Source organism: Nerophis lumbriciformis, linkage group LG13, assembly GCF_033978685.3.
Source record: "Nerophis lumbriciformis linkage group LG13, RoL_Nlum_v2.1, whole genome shotgun sequence".
NCBI classification, from domain to species: domain Eukaryota; kingdom Metazoa; phylum Chordata; class Actinopteri; order Syngnathiformes; family Syngnathidae; genus Nerophis; species Nerophis lumbriciformis.
In genome coordinates, this window is record NC_084560.2 from 19,972,921 (window position 1) to 19,997,076 (window position 24,156).

Here is a 24,156-nt window from a genome sequence, read left to right on the forward strand (position 1 = left end):
CCCCATACCATCACAGATGCTGGCTTTTCAACTTTGCGCCTATAACAATCCGGATGGTTCTTTTCCTCTTTGGTCCTGAGGACACGGCGTCCACAGTTTCCAAAAACAATTTGAAATGTGGACTCGTCAGACCACAGAACACTTTTCCACTTTGTATCAGTCCATCTTAGGTGAGCTCAGGCCCAGCGAAGCCGACGGCGTTTCTGGTTGTTGTTGATAAACGGTTTTCGCCTTGCATAGGAGAGTTTTAACTTGCACTTAAAGATGTAGCGACCAACTGTAGTTACTGACAGTGGGTTTCTGAAGTGTTCCTGAGTCCATGTGGTGATATCCTTTACACACTGATATCGCTTGTTGATGCAGTACAGCCTGAGGGATCGAAGATCACGGGCTTAGCTGCTTACGTGCAGTGATTTCTCCAGATTCTCTGAACCCTTTGATGATATTACGGACCGTAGATGGTGAAATCCCTAAATTCCTTGCAATAGCTGGTTGAGAAAGGTTTTTCTTAAACTGTTCAACAATTTGCTCACGCATTTGTTGACAAAGTGGTGACCCTCGCCCCATCCTTGTTTGTGAATGACTGAGCATTTCATGGAATTTACTTTTATACCCAACCATGGCACCCACCTGTTCCCAATTAGCCTGTTCACCTGTGGGATGTTCCAAATAAGTGTTTGATGAGCATTCCTCAACTTTATCAGTATTTATTGCCACCTTTCCCAACTTCTTTGTCACGTGTTGCTGGCATCAAATTCTAAAGTTAATGATTATTTTCCAAAAAAAAAAAGTTGATCAGTTTGAACATCAAATATATTGTCTTTGTAGCATATTAAACTGAATATGGGTTGAAAATGATTTGCAAATCATTGTATTCCGTTTATATTTACATCTAACACAATTTCCCAACTCATATGGAAATGGGGTTTGTACATAAAAACTTTGTAACGCGTTAGTCCCAACACTGGTGAGAAGTTACTATAACAGCTGTTTTTGTCTCCTGTTTTAACAAGCTAGGCCCTGCGTGTGGCGGGCAAACTGATGAGAGAGTGCTGGTACGCCAACCCCGCCGCACGACTCACCGCCCTACGGGTCAAGAAGACGCTGTCGCAACTGTCCAGCATCAGAGACGTCAAAGATTAGGCACGGCGGGGATGACCGCCAGCAAAGGTACCCCCGCCCTCGGCCCCACACGGTCTTCAGAATACAACCTCAGAGAGCCGAATCAGGTTGTTGGTGCCAAAGAAGTGTGGGAGGTGCCTGTGGCAGCTTAGCACCAATGTTGAACCAAACATGTGTGAGTAGGAGCCATGTCGTAATAGAAATCATGTAAGAACACGTGACTTTTGCTACCTCAGATATTTAAAGTGCCCGAACGCTCGATAAACCTTTTTGTGCCATTTCTCGTAGAGAACAGAGTTGCTGCGTAAATAATGTGCTATTTGCAAAGGTTTCTCTCTAAAAAAAAAAAAAAATGTCACGCTTACAGGACATCCATAATAATGTGCTTATTGTAGTTCATACTCCAAAACAACAGGGGGCAGCATTGATCCTGCACCAATATTTGAAGGTATCAAAGGGCAACTCTTTAAAGTTGATTACTCACAGTGGAACCTCTGCAATCAAACACTTCTAATTGGTTTGGATTTTTTTTGTTATTATTCTCATCAGAAATATTGGATACACAAATAGTTAATCATAAAACATTTTATGAACCTGTCATCAAAAAATAAGTTAACAAATATTAATCAAATAATTTAATGACGGACGTGGTTGAATGTATTTTGAACATGCGTGCAGTTACAATATGGTACATCCCATGTTTACACTTACTCATTGTCCCTTAAGGAGTACTGAATTTTCCGGACTATAAGGCACACTTAAAATCCTTTTTTTCCCCTCAAAACTCGACAGTGCGCCTTATAACCCGGTGTGCCTACTGTATGGAATAATTCTGGTTTTGTTTACCGACCTCGAAGCTATTCTATTTGGTACATGGTGTAATGATAAGTGTGACCAGTAGATGGCAGTCAAACATAAGAGATAGACTGCACTATGATGGAGATATGACTCATATGATGGAGATATGACTCAAGTAAACAACACCAACATTTTATGTGTTCATTTGAAAATATAGAACATTACACACGGCGCTCAAAAATCTATCAAAATGTTTTAGTACGACTTTGGGAAACTATGAAGCCGCACCACTTGATGGATTATAGGCGCTTTAAACATAGACGTATTATTATGGTGTGTGTATAAGGTAAGACATTATCTGGCGTTTTTGTATTGCAATATTATGCAAAAGCAATGTTTCTTACCTTCTGGTACCTGCTGATCTGTATTTGGGATCTGCATAAATCCTGAAAAATTGCACGCATCCGCCTTTGTAGTCCGTGCTGACGCCGTAGTCGATAAACTTCTTCTTTTTCTCTATCTTCTTGTTATGGGACATTCATCCTCCGCTGTTGCCATTTCTAATATAAAGTAGTGTAAAGTTCTTACTTATATCTGTCAGTAAACTCGCCATGAAAGCGCTAAAACATACCGGTGTAGTGAGTTTACATTATTCACCCAAGGAACTTTAGTTATTAGAGAGTTCCGGTCGGACGGTTTTTCACGGAAGTAAAGTCTGAATGTCATTAAAACAGTTAGCTCCATCTTTTGACACTTCTTCCACTCCCGTCCTTGCACGCTACACCGCTACAACAAAGACGGTGAAAGGAATAGATGTACATATGAGATAGGCGCCAGCGACCCCGAAAGGGACAAGCGGTATTGATTGATTGATTGATTGAAACTTTTATTATTAGATTGCACAGTACAGTACATATTCCGTACAATTGACCACTAAATGGTAACACCCGAATACGTTTTTCAACTTGTTTAAGTCGGGGTCCACGTCATACGTGCCAACCCTCCCGATTTTTCTGGGAGACTCCCGAATTTCAGTGCCTCTCCCGAAAATCTCCCGGGGCAACCATTGTACCGAATTTCTCCCGATTTTCACCCGGACAACAATATTAAGGGCGTGCTGTGATGGCACTGCCTTTAACGTCCTCTACAACCTGTCGACGCATCCGCTTTTTCACCATACAAACAGCGTGCCGGCCCAGTCACATGTTGTATGCAGCTAACACTCTTACAAACATGTGCCACACTGTGAACCCACACCAAACAAGAATGACAAACACAATTCGGGAGAACATCCGCACCGTAACACAACATAAACACAACAGAACAAATACCCAGAATCCCTAACTCTTCCGAGCTACAATATACACCACACCACCCCACCCCTCCCCCAATCTCCCGAATTCGAAGGTCTCAAGGTTGGCAAGTATGGTCCACGTTAATTAATTCATAGTACAAATATATACTATCAGCATAATACAGTCATCATACAAGTTAATCATCAGAGTACATACATTGAATTATTTACAATCCGGGGGGTAGGTTAGGTTGCTATCAGCATATTTCAGTCATAGAAAATGGATGGATGGATGGATCATATTAATATTTGTTAACCGACTGAAATATAAGCCAAACTATTTTCTCAAGACTAGTTTAAATGCAAAATCAAAGACAAAAATGTTATTTCATTTTTGTAAGATTATTTCTAGGTTGTTTGACGACTGTGCTTCATTGATCACGTTATCTTAAAATGATCATTATAATTGTATGTAGGGAAGTCCGATAATGGCTTTTTGCCGATATCCGATATTCCGATATTGTCCAACTCTTTAATTACTGATATCGATATCAACCGATACCGATATCAACTGATATATACAGTCGTGGAATTAACACATTATTATGCCTAATTTGGACAACCAGGTATGATGAAGAAAAGGTACTTTAAAAAAAATTCATAAAATAAGATAAATAAATTAAAAACATTTTCTTGAATAAAAAAGAAAGTAAAACAATATAAAAAGAGTTACATTGAAACTAGTAATTAATGAAAATTAGTAAAATTAACTGTTAAAGGAGACTGTATTGATATATATTGATATGTAATGTAGGAACCAGAATATTAATAACAGAAAGAAACAACCCTTTTGTGTGAATGAGTGTGAATGGGGGAGGAAGATTTTTTGGGTTGGTGCACTAATTGTAAGTGTATCTTGTGTTTTTTATGTTGTTTTAATAAAAAAATAAAAAAATAAAACGATACCGATAACAAAAAAAACGATACCGATAATTTCCGATATTACATTTAACGCATTTATCGGCCGATAATATCGGCCTGCGGACATCTCTAATTGTATGTGAGGAAAAAAAAGTCTGAGCTTATATTCACTATCTGAAATATACTTAAAATGTAAATGTCAAATTTCAGCCAAAGGTTTGCTTGTGTTGAAGTCGCTTGTCTTTTTCAGGCTTTTTTTTTCCATTAAAAAATGCTGTCTTATGTTTGGGTCAATTCCACTTTACTTCCTCTCACGTTCTTCTTAACACTAATTATTGCGTCATCTCATGTTTTTCATTGTTTGACTTTCGAGGTTCCACTGTTAATTTCATGACTCAAATTTTGGTCAAAGTCCAAGAGAGAGGGCAAAAAGGTGCGGCCATTCGGTCGTCTGTGAAGAGAGAATGGCCAACTGGGTTTCAGGCGACCTCAATGATTGGTCAAAAGGCACTCAGGTGACTACAGGGCGCCATGACTGCTACTAAGTTGAAGCTGATGCTATGTGTTTGCGGCGCTACCTCGTTAGTGTATAAATGCCCTGTTGTGCAGCTCCACCCGTTCAGGAGAGAACACAGAGAAGCAAATACGGATAATAACAGAATCAATTATTATATTGATGGGATGGTTTGATTGATTGATTGATTGAAACTTTTATTAGTAGATTGCACAGTACAGTACATATTCCGTACAATTGACCACTAAATGGTAACACCCGAATAAGTTTTTCAACTTGTTAAAGTCGGGGTCCACGTTAATTAATTCATGGTACAAATATATACTATCATCATAATACAGTCATCACACAAGTTAATCATCAGGTCGTTGTCCTCTGCTGGTTTACGAGCAGAGGAGCATGTTTGGCAGCGCACACACACAGAGTACTTACAAGCAGACACAGTGTGTAGACAGAAAAGGGAGAACGCATGCATTTTGGCTTAAAAAGTAAAGATAAAGGTGAAGTTATAACACTGAAACGCCCTCAGGAAGAGGTGCTTTAAGACATGGCTAGCGAGCTAGTGGCTTAAGTCCAGCCGCAGTCTGCAGTGTTTTAGTTACTTCTAAATCACTAATCCTCGCCTACGTAGCTACAAATAAAGTAAGTTTCTTACAAGTATATAGAGTAGAATAGCTAAACATGTTTCACTACACACCGTAGCTCACCTGCGTCACAAATGTAAACAAATGCCATTGGTGGATCTACACCTAACATCTACTGTAATGATACCAAGTACAGGAGCGTATCTAGTCGATACTGCTATGATTACATCGATATTTTTTAGCATCACAAAATATTGTTTCGTTTAAAAAAAAATTTATATTATGTTTATAAAGTCAGGAAATATGTCCCTGGACACATGAGGACTTTGAATATGACCAATGTATGATCCTGTATCTACTTGGTATCGGATTGATACCCAAATTTGTGGTATCATCCAAAACTAATGTAAAGCATCCAAACAACAGAAGAATAAGTGATTATTACATTTGAACAGAAGTGTAGCTAGAACATGTTAAAAGAGAAAGTAAGCAGATATTAACTTAAATGAACTTAAATCTACCACTTGTCCTTAATAAAATAATAGAATGGAAATTGACACAATATGTTACTGCATATGTCCACAGCTAAATTAGGAGCCTTTGTTTGTTTACTTACTACTAAAAGACAAGCTGTCTTGTACGTTAACTATTTTATTTAAGGACAAATTTGCAATAAGAAACATATGTTTAATGTACCGTAAGATTTTTTGTTAAAATAAAGCCAATAATTACATTTTTTGTGGCCCCCTTTATTAAGAAAAGTATTGAAATACATATATATATATATATATATATATATATATATATATATATATATATATATATATATATATATATTGGTACCGGGACAACACAAGTCCAAATAATATTTTGGCAAAATGAGGGTAATAAGTAATTTTTTTGGTCGTTTTATTTTATTTTATTTTTTTGTTTTACGTCTGGTGTGTGTTAGAGTGCCTTCTGGTCACAAATCACTACAGGAATGTAGCAGCCATGTGTCTCATACACCCGCTAAATGATATTTTTTACAAATATAAAAGAGAAACCATTTATTATAAGTTTATGAGCTGGACGGAGTATGTTTCGAACTATATGCGGACATATTATTTTGGTTAATTTCGTCCAAAAACTAGCGTCGAAACGACAACACGTCCTTTGGTAGCAGTCATGGCGCCTGTTGTTTAGTTAGACATACTCTCTTTATACGCCACTCTGGTCATGCTGGCTCTTTACCGCCTCCTGTGGAGTAAATTGTTATTACAAGACAATACTGCTACAAATGGTCTGTTTGACTCTTGATTGCACAGTGTATGAAAAAAAAAGAGAGGAAATTGTCTTCATATTGTACATGTGTTGTGTTTTGTAAAACTTTACAGTCAAACGCTACAAGATATATTATGTTCTGAAGGATTTTGCACAGTCGATGCATTCCAAAAAGAGAGCTGCTTTCCGAGAGCCAAATGCTAGTTTGTCAACAAACTAAATCTCATCCTTGAATGTGAAATGTATGTTGCATATATTTATTGACTGTGTTTCCCCCCCCCCTTTTTTTTATGCTATTAAACCAAAGTTGCCTGTTGATATACTGAAAAGCGAGACAAACTATTTCCAAAAGTGGACTCAAGCTATTTAGGGAAAACCTCAACAAACGGGCTAATAGTAGCACAACAAAGTACTTTATCGGGATGACTGATGCCCGTTGGAGAAAGGAACATCTGCGTCAACACACTTTGTACGTGTGCAATGATATTACATTTGAAGACATTTGTTTTTAATGCACACCCCAGGGCTCTGTTTACTCTTGTTATTCTCCTATGAAGGAGCAGGACTTATTTCCTAATCAGTGTTGAAAGCATCAACAAAGTCCCAGTGTTGAAAGCATCAACAATGTTGGATGACACATGTAGTAAATAAAGCCCCGTGTAAAGATGAATCCAAAAAAGAAATGCAGTATCAATTAAAGCACTTATTTGATTTGGAATCATGGCTAATGAAGCTTCCATTGTGTTGTTTGTGTGTCCGTAAGAATCGAACACATTCACTTTGTAAACCACTTGTTGTTGACCATATAAAGTCATTTATATTCTCAAATGATGTGTTGTTTTTTTTATATCAATACAAATGACTAATATGAAAAACTCATACATTTCTGAACTTCTTGGGAAAACAAGCACAACAACAACAACAACAACACGAAGCTGCTATCATACACACTTTTCAAAATGGGATTATGACCAGAAATGGAACTCCTTGTGATGCAGCAGTAGAATAGCCACGAAAGCATATCTCTCACTATGTTTACAAGGCAGGCCAAAGTGGCCCAAATCGGATTTTTTCGAAATGTGATTTTTTTTTCAGCTGACTGTTTACACTGCAAGTAAAATATGATCAATATCAGACTCCAGTATAAACACGTACAGGCCCCAATGTGGCCCCAACGTGGCTCCAATGTGGCCTAGACGTGACTTGCATGCACAGATCAATACAGTGAAAACAAAGAAAGTTGACCGGATTCCGTAAATGAACAAGGAAAATAAATAAATAAAACAAATAAAATAAAAAGTCGCCACACCTTAAAAATTAGTGTTTTTTACGTGAAAATAAATTAAAAGTTAAAGGCCTACTGAAATGCGATTTTCTTATTTAAACGGGGATAGCAGGTCCATTCTATGTGTCATACTTGATCATTTCGCGATATTGCTATATTTTTGCTGAAAGGATAAAGCTCGCAACTTTTGGTCGCTGATAAAAAAGCCTTGCCTGTACCGGAAGTAGCAGACGAGTAGCGTGACGTCACAGGTTGTGGAGCTCCTCACATCTGCACATTGTTTACAATCATGGCCACCAGCAGCGAGAGCGATTCGGACCGAGAAAGCGACGATTTCCCCATTAATTTGAGCGAGGATGAAAGATTTGTGGATGAGGAAAGTGAGAGTGAAGGACTAGAGGGCAGTGGGAGCGATTCAGATAGGGAAGATGCTGTGAGAGGCGGGTGGGACCTGATATTCAGCTGGGAATGACTAAAACAGTAAATAAGCACAAGACATATATATATATACTCTATTAGCCACAACACAACCAGGTTTATATTTAATATGCCACAAATTAATCCCGAATAACAAACACCTCCCTCCTCCCGTCCGTCCATATTACCCGCCGATACAACTCAAACACCTGCACAACACACTCAATCCCACAGCCCAAAGTACCGTTCACCTTCCCAAAGTTCATACAGCACATATATTTCCCCAAAGTCCACAAAGTTACGTACGTGACATGCACATAGCGGCACGCACGTACGGGCAAGCGATCAAATGTTTGGAAGCCGCAGCTGCGTACTCACGGTACCGCGTCTGCGTATCCAACTCAAAGTCCTCCTGGTAAGAGTCCCAGTTCTCCACAGGCCAATGGTAAAGCTTGACTGTCATCTTCCGGGAATGTAAACAATGAAACACCGGCTGTGTTATCCGGCACAACAGTCAAGGGGTGCATTCTACGGCGGGGGTGCGTTATCCAGCACAACACCTGCCGCAATACACCGCTTCCCATCTACAGCTTTCTTCTTTGCTGTCTCCATTGTTCATTGAACAAATTGCAAAAGATTCACCAACACAGATGTCCAGAATACTGTGGAATTTTGCGATGAAAACAGACGACTTAATAGCTGGCCACCATGCTGTCCCAAAATGTCCTCTACAATCCGTGACGTCACGCGCAGGCGTCATCATACCGAGACGTTTTCAGCAGGATATTTCGAAATTTAAAATTGCACTTTCGTAAGCTAACCCGGCTGTATTGGCATGTGTTGCAATGTTAAGATTTCATCATTGATATATAAACTATCAGACTGCGTGGTCGGTAGTAGTGGGTTTCAGTAGGCCTTTAAGTTTAAGTGCCGGCCCTGTGATGAGGTGGCGACTTGTCCAGGGGGTACCCTGCCTTCCGCCCAAATGCAGCTGAGATTTGCTCCACCCCCCCCCCCCCCCACCCCCCACCCCCACATACACACACCCCCCGCGACCCCAAAAGGGACAAGCGGTAGAAAATGGATGGGATGGATGGAGTTTAAGTACCACTGGTAGTCACACACACACACACACACACTAGGTGTGGTGAAATGACCCTCTGCATTTGACCCATCCCCTTGTTCCACCCCCTGGGAGGTGAGGGGAGCAGTGAGCAGCAGCGGTGGCCGTGCTCGAGAATAATTTTTGGTAGGGATGTCCGATAATGGCTTTTTGCCGATATTCCGATATTGTCCAACTCTTTAATTACCGATACCGATATCAACCGATATATACAGTCGTGGAATTAACACATTATTATGCCTAATTTGGACAACCAGGTATGGTGAAGATAAGGTACTTTTAAAAAAAAACTAACTAAATAAAATAAGATAAATAAATTAAAACCATTTTCTTGAATAAAAAAGAAAGTAAAACAATATAAAAACAGTTACAGTGAAACTAGTAATTAATGAAAATTAGTAAAATTAACTGTTAAAGGTTAGTACTATTAGTGGACCAGCAGCACGCACAATCATGTGTGCTTACGGACTGTATCCCTTGCAGACTGTATTGATATATATTGATATATAATGTAGGAACCAGAATGTTAATAACAGAAAGGTTGGTGCACTAATTGTAAGTGTATCTTGTGTTTTTATGTTGATTTAATAAAAAAAAAAAAACTAAATTAAAAAACCAATACCGATAATAAAAAACCGATACCGATAATTTCCGATATTACATTTTAACGCATTTATCGGTCGTATCGGACATCTCAAATTTTTGGTGATTTAACCCCCAATTCCAACCCTTGATGCTGACTGCCAAGCAGGGAGGTAAAGGGTCCCATTTTTATAGTCTTTGGTATGACTCGGCCTAGGTTTGAACTCACGACCTACCGATCTCAGGGCGGACACTATAGCCACAAGGCCAATGAGCAGGCTATATAGTAATATAATATATTAATGTATATTAATATACAAACCCCGTTTCCATATGAGTTGGGAAATTGTGTTACATGTAAATATAAACGGAATACAATGATTTGCAAATCATTTTCAACCCATATTAAGTTGAATATGCTACAAAGACAACATATTTGATCTTCAAACTGATAAACATTTTTTTTTTTGCAAATAATCATTAACTTTAGAATTTGATGCCAGCAACACGTGACAAAGAAGTTGGGAAAGGTGGCAATAAATAATTAAGTTGAGGAATGCTCATCAAAGACTTATTTGGAACATCACACAGGTGAACAGGCTAATTGGGAACAGGTGGGTGCCATGATTGGGTATAAAAGTAGATTCCATGAAATGCTCAGTCATTCACAAACAAGGATGGGGCGAGGGTCACCACTTTGTCAACAAATGCGTGAGCAAATTGTCAACAAATGCGTGAGCAAATTGTTGAACTGTTTAAGAAAAACCTTTCTCAACCAGCTATTGCAAGGAATTTAGGGATTTCACCATCTACGGTCCGTAATATCATCAAAGGGTTCAGATAATCTGGAGAAATCACTGCACGTAAGCAGCTAAGCCCGTGACCTTCGATCCCTCAGGCTGTACTGCATCGACAAGCGACATCGGTGTGTAAAGGATATCACCACATGGGCTCAGGAACACTTCAGAAACCCACTGTCAGTAACTACAGTTGGTGGCTACATCTGTAAGTGCAAGTTAAAACTCTCCTATGCAAGGTGAAAACCGTTTATCAACAACATCCAGAAACGCCGTCGGCTTTGCTGGGCCTGAGCTCATCTAAGATGGACTGAAACAAAGTGGAAAAGTGTTCTGTGGTCTGACGAGTCCACATTTCAAATTGTTTTTGGAAACTGTGGACGTCGTGTCCTCCGGACCAAAGAGGAAAAGAACCATCCGGATTGTTATAGGTGCAAAGTGTAAAAGCCAGCCTGTGTGATGGTATGGGGGTGTATTAGTGCCCAAGACATGGGTAACTGTAAATGGTAAGCTGTACATCAAGCAAGAATAGGAAAGAATTCCACCTGAGAAGCTTAAAAAATGTGTCTTCTCAGTTCCCAAACGTTTATTGAGTGTTGTTAAAAGGAAAGGCCATGTAACACAGTGGTGAACATGCCCTTTCCCAACTACTTTGGCACGTGTTGCAGCCATGAAATTCTAAGTTAATTATTATTTGCAAAAAAAAAAAAAAAAGTTTATGAGTTTGAACATCAAATATGTTGTCTTTGTAGTGCATTCAATAGAATATGGGTTGAAAAGGATTTGCAAATCATTGTATTCCGTTTATATTTACACCTAACACAATTTCCCAACTCATATGGAAACGGGGTTTGTATATAGTGTATTCTATTTGGGAGTTTTTTTTTTATTTAAACTTTATTTAACCGGGAAAAAACTCCTATTGAGATTAAAAACCTCTTTTTCAAGGGAGTCCTGGCCAAAAGGCAGCAAAGTTACACATAAAATGACATTCACATTACACATTAAAATGACAAGGAAGGACATCAAGTAAAACCGTTAACTGAGGCCTCTTCAAATGCACTGTTTAGATTTAAAAGCATTTAAGGATAAAAATTCAGTCAGCTTCCGGTCTCTTTGTAACATGTTCCAAGCCCGAGGAGCTGCATAGACAAAAGCTTTTTTTGCCTAGCTCAGTGCGAGCAAAAGGGACAGCGAGCAACAACTGACCGTTGGATCTCAGTGCATAAGAGTTCGTACTTCTCCGTGAAATCAATGTACAAATGTAATCAGGCAATAGTCCCAGAAGTAAATAAATAAAAGTGTACCACTGACACTGTCTCATAGTGGACAGAGAAGGCCATCCCACCCGAGAGTACAAGTCACAGTGGTGTGTCAAGGCTCTACAGTTAGTGATGAAGCACAGTCCACCATCTGAAGACAGGAATGAGTACTGCATTTTCCAGACTATAAGGCAAACTTTTAATCCTTCTTTCTCCTCAAAACTCGGAACAACTCTGATTGATCTTACCCACTTCAATGCTTTTGAAGCGTCTTAAGTTGAAGATGTTAAGAAAAGCCATCATTGTGTATGGTCATAGTCAATTTTGATGATCATGTTGATTTTATCATCCTATTAACAAGTCAACAGCTATACATGTCACACTAAGGGTGGCTGTTTAAACAACGCCTAAACTGTCATAAACATGTGCCATTTTGTGAAACCACAATGACAAACACATTTCGGGAGAATATTTGCACCGCAGCACAACAAACACAACAGAACAAATACCCAGAATTCCCTGCAGTACCAACTCTTCCGGGACGCGACACTATCTTATTTGGTACATGGTGTAATGATAAGTGTGACCAGTAGATGGCAGTCAAACATAAGAGATACGTCTCAAGTAAACAACACCAACTTTTTAAATGTTCCATTGAAAATATAAAACGGCTCAAAAATCTATCAACATTTTTTTGTAATAAATGTTTTAGTGGCATTTCTAATATAAAGTAGTATAAAGTTCCTACTTATATCTGTCAGTAAACTCGCCATGAAAGCGTTAAAACATACCAGTATAGTGAGTTTACATTATTCACCCAAGAAACTTAAGTCATTAGAGTTCCGGTTGAACGGTTTTTCACGGGACACATTTCCGGTGTGATTGTTTCCGGATGAGGAGATGCTGCTCCGTTATTGATTGAAGTGAAGTCTGAATGTCATTAAAACAGTTAGCTCCATCTTTTGACACCTCCTCCACTCCCGTCCTTGCACGCTACACCGCTACAACAAAGATGACGGGGAGAAGACGCCGTCGAAGGTGAGTCACGTAAATAAGACCGCCCACAAAACGGCGCATCCTGAAGCGACTTGAAGATGATGTGTAAAACATCATTCATGCAACATTTTGACTAAAGAACCACCATTACATGTTATGTAGACTACAAGGAAGTATTTTCCATTTAGAAAAATATAATAATACGACTCCTTTAATGCGCCCTAGAATCCGGTGCGCCTAATATATGAAAAAAGATCAAAAATAGACCATTCATCGGCAGTGCGCCTTATAGTCCGGTGCGCCCTATGGTCCGGAAAATATGGTAGCATTCATATAAAAAAGACCACCATAATCTAAATGCTGGTTCTAATCGTTTTATGGTTGTTAAGTTGAGGCAACAGAGTCATCAACGTGGATCTAGGTTACATCCATCCATCCATCTTTTTCCGCTTATCCGAGGTCGAGTCACGGGGGCAGCAGCCTAAGCAAAGAAGCCCAGACTTTCCTCTCTCCAGCCACTTCGTCCAGCTCTTCCCGGGCGTTCCCAGGCCAGCCGGGAGACATAGTCTTCCCAACGTGTCCTGGGTCTTCGGGTGGCATCCTGACCAGATGCCCGAACCACCTCATCTGGCTCCTCTTGATGTGGAGGAGCAGCAGCTTTACTTTGAGCTCCTCCCGGATGACAGAGCTTCTCACCCTATCTCTAAGGGAGAGACCCGCCACCCGGTGGAGGAAACTCATTTCGGCCTCTTGTACCCGTGATCTTGTCCTTTCGGTCATAACCCAAAGCTCATGACCATAGGTGACGATGGGAACATAGATCGACCGGTAAATTGAGAGCTTTGCCTTCCGGCTCAGCTCCTTCTTCACCACAACGGATCGATACAGCGTTCGCATTACTGAAGACGCTGCACCGAACCGCCTGTCGATCTCACGATCCACTCTTCCCTCACTCATGAACAAGACTCCGAGGTACTTGAACTCCTCCACTTGGGGCAGGGTCTCCTCCCCAACCTGGAGATGGCATTCCACCCTTTTCCGGGCGAGAACCATGGACTCTGACTTGGAGGTGCTGATTCTCATCCCAGTTGCTTCACACTCTGCTGCGAACCGATCCAGCGAGAGCTGAAGATCCTGGCCAGATGAAGCCATCAGGACCACATCATCTGCAAAAAGCAGAGACCTAATCCTGCAGCCACCAAACCGGATCCCCTCAACGCCCTGACTGCGCCTAGAAATTCTGTCCATGAAAGTTATGAACAGGATCTGTGACAAAGGGCAGCCTTGGCGGAGTTGGATCTAGGTTAGCTTTATTTATAAAGCGTACACAATGTACGTAACGTGTAAGCAAATACACCACAGGTTCAATTCCGGTCCTTCAACAATTGCTATTTCTTCAGAATCAAAATATATATTCATATAATAATACATATAGCCTATTATTTGCGCACTATTGACTAGCGATGCACCAAAAATGTGGCCATTGAAGGAGGATTTTGCTCACCGAAATTGGATGTTGTGATGAAGTATCCACTCTGGCTGGCGGGCTGCATCTTTTCCCGTGCACAGGAAGGTTGGCCAAAGCTGAGGAAAAAGTTGTATTCAGGTCACATTTAAAAAGATCCGATTCCAATCAACTACCTCCTGATGTGGCCTGAATCAGATGCAAAAAGATCAGATTTGAAGCATTTTGGAGCATTTAGACTGGCAAAAAAAAATACCATCTGTGTTGTTTGAGGGCAAAAAAAAAAAATCACATTTGTTGTGCGGTGTAAACGAGGCCTCTGTCCTGGCTGCTCAGTACAATATGGCTAAATGGACAACATGTTAGTGTCAATAATAAAAGAAGAGAATGTACACCGAAAGTCAGCTGCTTTAGTTGATGTGTGAGGAGACTCAAGTTAACACTTAAAGGGGTCTGTGACAGTCTTCCACTGTCGGGGTTCCATGGACCACCAAGGGCTGACATGACTGCAAGCAGCTTTGACTTTGTTTATTTTTTCAAATAATACTCAGTCTCAGGTCGGGTCGCTTTTCAGCTCCTTCCTTCTCCACTGCTCGCTATTCGGTCCGCTTTTCAGTCAGCCGCGTCTTCGTCTGCCTCTTGCTCTCTGTCTCTTGCGCGCTGCATGTGCTGCTGGCTCTCCAACTCCCTCTGCTGCCTCGTTCTCGGCTGCCGCCCATTTACACACTTGGAGGAGATTATATAATTGTGCCCAGGTGGGCGATCCACGCACCTGATACTTGTTACGGCGTCGATCCCGGTGCGCCTCGCCGCCACCTTGGAGTCGGCCCCGGCGTGCCCTGCCTCGCTGTCGGTCTGCTGGCCACGCCTCCCCACAGTCCTCCACCGCCAGACGCAAGCCGGGACTCCGAGCGGCTGAGCCCCCCCCCCCCCCCCCTTTTTTTTTTTTTAGGGAGCGGGAAGTGAAGACGGCCAGGTCCACCTGTGGCCCCGGTCTTCTCCTCCTTTTCCACCTGTTCTTTTTCTTCCTCTTCATCTTTTTTTCCTTTGTCCTTTTCTTTGTCTTCTTTGTCTTTTTTTTCCTTTGTCTTCGTCTTCTTCTTCTTCCTCCTCCTCTTGTCCTTCTTCTTCATCTTGTCCTTCTTCTTCAACAAGTACCACTACTGGTACGCCAAATAATCACTTGATTAAAGTACAGTCTTTATATTCAAACACAGTGTTACTGTTCAAACTGTGTGTAATGTTACAATTACCAAAAATAATGAATATACTTGTTAATTAAAACCGCTGCCTTGTTTTAATGAATACTTAAGCCTACTATGCTACTGTGTTTTAATGTTTGACTTTGTCATTATGGTGGTACTTGGAGAGTGTTTTCTGAGGTGGTACTTGGTAGAAAAAGTTTGAGAACCACTGTTCTTGGGATCTGAGCCGAGGATGTCTTAGTGGCTTGTGCAGCCCTTTGAGACACTTGTGATTAAGCGCTGTATAAATAAACTTTGATTGATTGATTGATGTTCTACAGTATTCCAAAATGTAATTGTCAAAAATGGACATATAGATTTGACTGCTGTTCCTGTGGTTGTCTATTTTGCACTTTTTGTCACAGATATTGTCACAATAGTTGTTTTTTTGTGAGTGAGGAGCACGCAACACTTTGTTGGTAATGTGTGAATGTGGTTATTAATTGCCATAAACTGACTCATTTTCAGCTTAAGTTCGTCAATTCTTATGATGTGAAAATGTCCGTTAGGCAGAGGAAATACTTCAGCTGCCGTCAGTACGTCAGTGTCTTACTGGTTTGAGTCAAAATGAGGCAAACTGTGGTTTGAGTCGTTTTTCGGTCTGACAAACACTCATTCATAGTCATGCTCAACTTATTATTCAAGGTTATTTGTATAGTACCTGTTGCATCACATTTAAAGGGGAACTGCATTTTTTGCAGTATTGCCTATCATTGACAATCATAAGACACAAGAAGACAAAAGTTTTTTGTTTTTTTTGGCAGCAATCCATTTCTGCCTCTAAATTACTTTAAAAATTGCATCCAAAAACCGCTAAAAATACTTCATTTACGTTCCGTAACCTGTATAATAACCAAGCTGTAGCAACATTGTTATTGTAAGAGCGAACGCTGAGGAACTCTCTTTCTAGCGTAGTAACACGTCGCCATGCTACGGTACTAGCCGTCAGCTAGTTTCTGCATCAGCAGCTGATTGGCTTTTGAGTTTGTAATGCACAACACATTGCGATAGGACACCAATCTGTACTGAGTGAAGAACATGAACAATCATATGACAGTATCTGTAAAGTATTAGCCCACATTTCATGCTTTGTTTGTACACAGCTAGCTTGACAGTGTACGTACTGTAGTTGTACTAACAAGCATGACGTGCTGCATGTATCATGATCAATATTATAGTGGCTTACTCGATATATGGTTGTCTGTTTGGTCCAGATGGCCAGGGACATTTTTTTTCCCGGTTTAGTTTGGGTAAGCACTCCATTCATGTCGGGATAGCTTGGCTCCCAAGTTCCACATTTACAGCGCCAAGTTCCGCCGACCTCACTCTCTCGGCTTCCGTCTGGGCCAACATTTCGGCCTCTCTTATCGCTCGAACCAGTAGTCCATCCTCTGTATGTTCAGCTTCAAAAAGATAAGGTTGTGAATCCTCGTTCGTCCAAAAATTTGTCGTCTTTGTTGTCTGTTACCAAGTCAGCCTTGATTAGAAGACGCTCGCGTTTGATTTTAGTTTAGTTTAGTTGATTACTTCTTCGGTCAGTGGTCAACAAAATAAACAAACAGTTTTACATAAACAAACACTTGTACATTAATAAATTGAAAATGTTGCAGACCGAAAAGGTTTAGGCTGAAGTTGAACACTTAATTGCGCCTAACCCTATAAACAATGTCAAATACGAGATGAGCTTCCAAAAATTATGACATTTCTTTTGCACAACATATTATAAATACACTTTGTACACAACATAAACACTGTTCAATTATATACACAGTAAAGACGTTAAATATCCTTGTACACATGTTAGTTAAACCTTTGTACCAATTATATACTATATACAAACAATTATACTTCCATTATTATTTATATTCCACATTTAGTTTGTAATTAACATTGATCATAGTATAACTACTGTGTTGATTCAAGAGTGATATGTTTTTCCAAGACATTGGTCTTAAAATGTTTTTTAAATGTGTGAATGGAACTGGAACATTTTAAGGAATCATCCAAGCTGTTCCACAGATGAACCCCCCCTGACAGAAACACATCTACTTTTTAAGCTCGTTCTTATGCTCTTTGCTGACTATACAACCATTACATGTGCAGGTGACGACATGAAGCAACTTCTGGCCTCTGTAACTGAGGAGATGATCAAGTTAAAAACTTGGTTTAAAACCAACAATTTGTCTCTGAATTTAAAGAAGACCAAAATCATGCTCTTTAGCAATCGCAAAAGTAATATACCCATCAGGATTGTTATTGATGATACACCAATAGAATATGTTCAACAAAATTCATTTTTAGGAGTGGTAATAGATGAAAATATCTCATTGAAGACTCATATAAGTTACCTGAGGACAAAAGTTGCTAAATGTGTTGGAACGATGAGATCATGTCATTTATTGAACACCAATGCTCTGCTGTTATTGTATCATTCATTTATTATGTCATATTTAAACTATTGTGTTGAAGTCTGGGGAAATTGTTATAAATCTCATCTACAGTCTTTAGTCACTCTGCAGAAAAAGGCCATTAGGATTGTGTCTAATGTTCACTACAGACATCATTCAAATCCACTTTTCATGGAGTTAAAGCAACTTAAACTGCACGATGTGATCAACTTTAAAACTGCTCAAATTATGTTTAGGGCATCACAAAACTCTCTACCATCCAATATACAGAACCTATTCCAGGACAGAGATGCTCCCCATAGTTACAGTTTAAGAGGAAACAACAAATTATATTTGCCTAAATTTAGAACAACTTTAAAATCAATGTGCATTTCAGTGCATGGAGTCAGTCTGTGGAACAACTTAGGGGACGAGTTAAAAACCTGTTCTAACATGATTGAATTTAAAAGACTGTTTAAAAAAGAAGTACTAAAGAAGTACGAGGAGGAAAGAGAGTGATGCCCTCAGCACAGAGCGATGAGAGAAAGGTGTATGGTCAAAGAGTGTTTGGGCCTTCGTGTTTGTGTGTGTGTGTGTGTGTGTGTGTGTGTTTTGTCTCGTCTTGTCTTGTCTTGTCTCATAGTAACAGCGGTACTATTGTATTGTTAGTGTATAGGAGCTTTTCTTGTTTTTGTTTGTATAGTATTGTTCTTGTATTATATTGTTTATGTTAAATGTGGAGTGAGTGAGAGGGGTTGGGATATTATAAGCATCTGCTTCATCCAACCCCTTATCAAGCCTTGCATACAGTAAATGTCTCTGCCAAAATGTAAAAAAATGTGTGTTGTTGTATTGTGCAGGTTTGAAATAAATACTTCAAACTACTTCAAACTATGTTAAGTTTGGAAGTGGGAACACACATTTGTTGCTGTTTCTGGAAGTCGGAACACACATTTGTTGCCGGAAGTCAGAAGTGCGTTGCTACGGAATGAAAAATAAATGGGCTGAGGAAAGAAGTTCCGGTAATGCATAAATGACCAAAATACAGTAAATATTAAACATATTACATATTGTTAGAAACCTGTCTGTTACTACATTATATATTTACTTGCAATGTGTATATAAACATGTTTTTTAGAGGGCTTTGAAGGCTACAACAGTGACTCCCATTAGCCACATTTTTCAAGCATAGAATCCTAAAAAAAAAAAGACGTGTCTTCTTCTCTCTCAGAATGATTGTGAACAATATGCAAAATGCCAAAAAAAAAAGTGCAGTTCCCCTTTCAGTACATTGAGTGTGTTCTCTAAAATAATTTAATGTGTTTTTTCTCTGATCAGAATGAGCCCTTGAATTTAATCAAGTATCTCTTCATTTGATTGTTTCCATACCATGACATGAAAAGAAATACTGCTAAATCTTCTTAAGTATACAGGAAGTGTGGAGGCGCGTCGTCATGCTTCCCTCGCCCCTGACACTTGGTGCGTCTAATTGCTGAGACCGCAGAAAAAGGAAGATAACCTTCTGAAGTGGAATGATTGCCACATTGCTTTTTAGTTTCCCAGCAGACCGTGCATTCTCAAATATAAGACAATGAGATCAACGGACAAAGGTCTTCTAAAACGCGTATATATGTATACTTATTGTTGACTTTTAATAAACGATAGTACTGTAGCTGTAATAGTGTACTTTGTATCTGACTTGTAAGTATTTTTATTTTATTTGATAATCATACTGTATTAACTATTGGCCTCATGTGTTTATCTACTCAACTGGAGAGAGTACTGGTCATTTATTTGTGGAGCTGTTGATCGGTCAACATAAAATTGTTACGTTTGTGTTAAAATGGTACTGTAACTGCCTCATGAGCAATTTCCATTCCCTTTCTCTTGTTCTCTGAACGTTTTGTCCTCCAGTTATAATCGTAAGACAGTATTTAAGTTAGCTTTTCAAAGAAAGACACACACTACCAAGCAAAATGGATAGTATATGATAAAATAGGTTAGGATAGACTTTAGTCATCCAACAATGGGGAAATTATGTGGTTGCAGTGCAGGTTCAAAAAGTCTACAAAAAAAGAAAAAAAAACATGACAAGAGGGAAGCATTAAAGAGCACAAAGGACATAAAATACATTAAAGAGCACAAAGGACATACAAAAAAAACCCCATTAAAGAGCACAAAGGACATACAAAAAAATACATTAAAGAGCACAAAGCTGATGAAACAAGCTGCCACTTCAAGGGCACAATTTCTACATACAGCAACACAAGTAAAACACAACGAAAAAAACAAAAATGAGTAATAATCAATAACCATTGCACACATAAAATTGCACCATGCATAGACCAAACAACAAAACAACACACCAGGTAGGTTTGAGTAAACTCCCCTCACATTTCAGCAACCAAACGATACTCCCAGAGATGAGTGCCATGTACACAACTCGCTGCCTAAAGCGAGTACACAACATCCTGAAGGACAGATACCACCCAGCACATGGCCTCTTCAACCTGCTACCCTCTGGAAGGAGGTATAGATCGATTCGCGCCAGGACCACCAGAATGTCTCACAGTCTGTATCCCCAGGCTGTGAGACTGCTAAATGAACAGCCTGCCCCTTTGCTGCCCCGGACCATCTTATTACCTCACTCTTCACCACCTCAATAATTGTGCTCTGGACATTGCATTGCTGCAACATCAACGTAACACCCATCAGACATCTGACTGTTCCCACCCACACGTCCCTCTTATCGCGATCTTCCTGACAATGCTAACATGCTAAAATGTAAACTATTGTCAACCTGCACATCAATGCAGTTTCTATGCCGCTGGACAAAGCTCAAACAAAATCTCGTTGTTCATGTATGACTTAAGTGTTATTATGACAATGACAATAAAGGGATTGATTGATTGATTTAATTGATTGAACCAAACAGGAACAATACTATAGTAATGAAACTTGGATATACTTTAGATAGATAGTACTTTATGGATTCATTCAGGAGAGTTCCCTCAGGACAATTAAAAAAGAGTAGTTAGTGTACAGCTTGATAGATTTACTAATGAATATACATTGTTTTAATGCTAACAACACACATTGCATACACATACACTTGATGAAACAAATACATTGAGCATCCCATCATATTTATGCATGCTAACTATGATATAAATAGTACAGTAAATGATTCGTTTTAAAGCTACACACACACACACACACACACAAAACACTCAGTGTCACATTGTACAGCCCAGGACACTAGATATGTGAAGTATTTGCGAGCGGCAATACTCCACAATCTCGTCAAGATAAACTGGCAGAGGAGCTGTTACCATGGAAACCCGAGTCAAATGGGACAAGGACAACACGGGGCGAGCGACACACTAAATAGTCACACTTTGGACACAACTTGGGACATGTTCACCGTGAGGTGTACTCACTTGTGTTGCCAACATTTAGACAAGAATAGCTGCATGTTGACTTATTTTCACTGCATAGTAAATCTGTACTGCAATATATAGGCTGTACACTGACTACTCTTAAAAGTACATCCAAGTTCAGTGGTTGGGCCATTGCACCAAATCGGTGCTATTCACATCTGCAGGAAATAACGTGTATAAAATAACATTTATTGTCTGTTTCCGCTTCATAAAGAAAGATAAACATATAAGAAATTGTATATTTTCTTGTGTTGCTCATTATCCCAAATATACTTTTATTTTTTTTATTTTTTTTTTATTTTTTTACCAATTCAATAAAAACAACACCTTAGTTGTGTCCTGTTACACTCATATATTTACCCCTTTTTGTAAAAGTATGCAGCTGAGACCCCGAACGGGACAAGCGGTAGAAAATGGATGGATGGATGTAAAATATGAAATATTCCACAGGTCACATAATCCGCATTAAATTGCATCATTCAGATCATTTGCAGGCCATGTGAAGACCAGGCATTTATTTCTATGTATATTCAAATGTATTTTGGAGCTGAGGGTTCAAATCTCAGCAAATTCCTTTTCTTGATGTTTAACTTGTACATACAATTATTTGTTGAATTATTTGATATACTGTACAGTAAACCCACGTGTATCACTGTTAATTGGTTCCCGACATGTCCGTGGTACATTTCCACCAAGTAGAAATAATTGATTACAAATCATATATTTTACCAGTTAGAGCAATAAAAACATGTTTAAAACCTTCTAATACTATTTCTAACATAGGCACCTTGACACTCCATTCATCCATAGATGTCCTACCGCTAGTCCCTTTCGGGGTCGCTGGAGCCTATCCCAGCTGCATCAGAGACTCGTTTAATCCAATATAATTATTTTGCCTAAAGCTTAGCCGATGCTGAGGAGTGTGCTTTGATTGGTTAGGTCACATCTAGAGGATAATACTACAGTATTGATATATTTACTATTTCAGTGGTGCGAACGCTATCCTTCTTTGTGGGGACATTGTTGATTGTCATGTCATGTTCGGATGTACTTTGTGGACGCCGTCTGCTGCTCCACGCGCTGTAAGTCTTTGCTGTCGTCCAGCATTCTGTTTTTGTTTACTTTGCAGCCAGTTCAGTTTTAGTTTCATTCTGCATAGCCTTCCCTAAGCTTCAATGCCTTTTCTTAGCGGCAATCGCCTTTTGTTTATTTTTGGTTTAAGTGTTAAGATACCTTTTTACCTGCACGCTGCCTCCCTCATATTGTGATCACGACAAACCGTGTTCCCGACATCTACAAAGCTGCCACCTTCTGATATGGTTACTCTGCCGAGCTCTAGACCAGTGTTTTCCAACCTTTTTTGAGCCTAGGCGCATTTTTTTCGTGGAAAAAATCCGGAGGCACACAACCAGCAGAAATTATTAAAACATGAATTCAGTAGACAATAAAAAGTCATTGTCGCAATTGTTGGATATGAATTTAAACCATAACCAACCATGCATCAATATAGCTCTTGTCTCAAAGTAGGTGTACTGTCACCACCTGTCACATCACGCCCTGACTTATTTTGAGTTTTTCGGTGCGCATAGTTTTAGTTCTTGTCTTACGCTCTTATTTTGGTGGCTTGACCTGTTTTGTTGGTATTTTCCTTTTGCAGTTCCATGTCTTCCTTTGAGCGCTATTCCCCGAACCTGCTTTGTTTTAGCAATCAAGAATATTTAAGTTGTTGCTATCTTTTTTTGTGTGGACATTGTTGATTGTCATGTCATCTACGGATGTACTTTTTGGACGCCGTCTGCTGCTCCACACGCTGTAAGTCTTTGCTGTCGTCCAGCATTCTGTTTTTGTTTACTTTGCAGCCAGTTCAGTTTTAGTTTTGTTCTGCATTGCCTTCCCTAAGCTTCAATGCCTTTTCTTAGCGGCACTCGCCTTTTGTTTATTTTTGGTTTAAGCGTTAAGATACCTTTTTACTTGCACGCTGCCTCCCTCATATTGTGATCACGACAAACCGTGTTCCCGACATCTACAAAGCAATTAGCTACCTGCTGCCACCTACTGATATGGTTACTCTGCCGAGCTCTAGACCAGTGTTTTCCAACCTTTTTTGAGCCAAGGCGCATTTTTTTCGTTGAAAAAATCCGGAGGCACACTACCAGCAGAAATTATTAAAAAATGAATTCAGTAAACAATAAAAAGTCATTGTCGCAATTGTTGGATATGCATTCAAACCATAACCAAGCATGCATCAATACAGCTCTTGTCTCAAAGTAGGTGTACTGTCACCACCTGTCACATCACGCCCTGCCTTATTTTGAGTTTTTCGGTGCGCATAGTTTTAGTTCTTGTCTTACGCTCTTATTTTGGTGGCTTTTCCTGTTTTGTTGGTATTTTCCTTTTGCAGTTTCATGTCTTCCTTTGAGCGCTATTCCCCGCACCTGCTTTTTTTTTAGCAATCAAGAATATTTAAGTTGTTGCTATCTTTTTTTGTGTGGACATTGTTGATTGTCATGTCATCTACGGATGTACTTTGTGGACGCCGTCTGCTGCTCCACACGCTGTAAGTCTTTGCTGTCATCCAGCATTCTGTTTTTGTTTACTTTGCAGCCAGTTCAGTTTTAGTTTCGTTCAGCATGGCCTCCCTAAGCTTCAATGCCTTTTCTTA

At 39.6% G+C, this 24,156-nt stretch overlaps 1 protein-coding gene and 1 long non-coding RNA gene across 3 annotated transcripts in view; one reads left to right on the forward strand and one right to left on the reverse strand.

Moving 5' to 3' along the window:
• The window catches only part of acvr1c (activin A receptor type 1C), a 56,339-nt gene extending 54,283 nt beyond the window's left edge, over window positions 1-2,056 (forward strand). Inside the window, exon 11 of the mRNA XM_061971539.2 lies at window positions 1,018-2,056. Coding sequence (XP_061827523.1) covers window positions 1,018-1,143 — 126 coding nt within the window. The 3' untranslated portion in view covers window positions 1,144-2,056. The remainder of the gene's footprint in view (window positions 1-1,017) is intronic.
• The window catches only part of LOC133613768 (uncharacterized), a 29,913-nt gene that overhangs the window by 5,260 nt on the left and 497 nt on the right, over window positions 1-24,156 (reverse strand). The window contains exon 2 of one of the 2 annotated variants that reach the window (XR_009816496.2): window positions 14,463-14,542. This is a non-coding gene — a long non-coding RNA (uncharacterized lncRNA). Of the gene's footprint in view, window positions 1-14,462; window positions 14,613-24,156 lie in introns of both variants that reach the window. The other variant, XR_009816495.2, reaches the window with a different exon arrangement.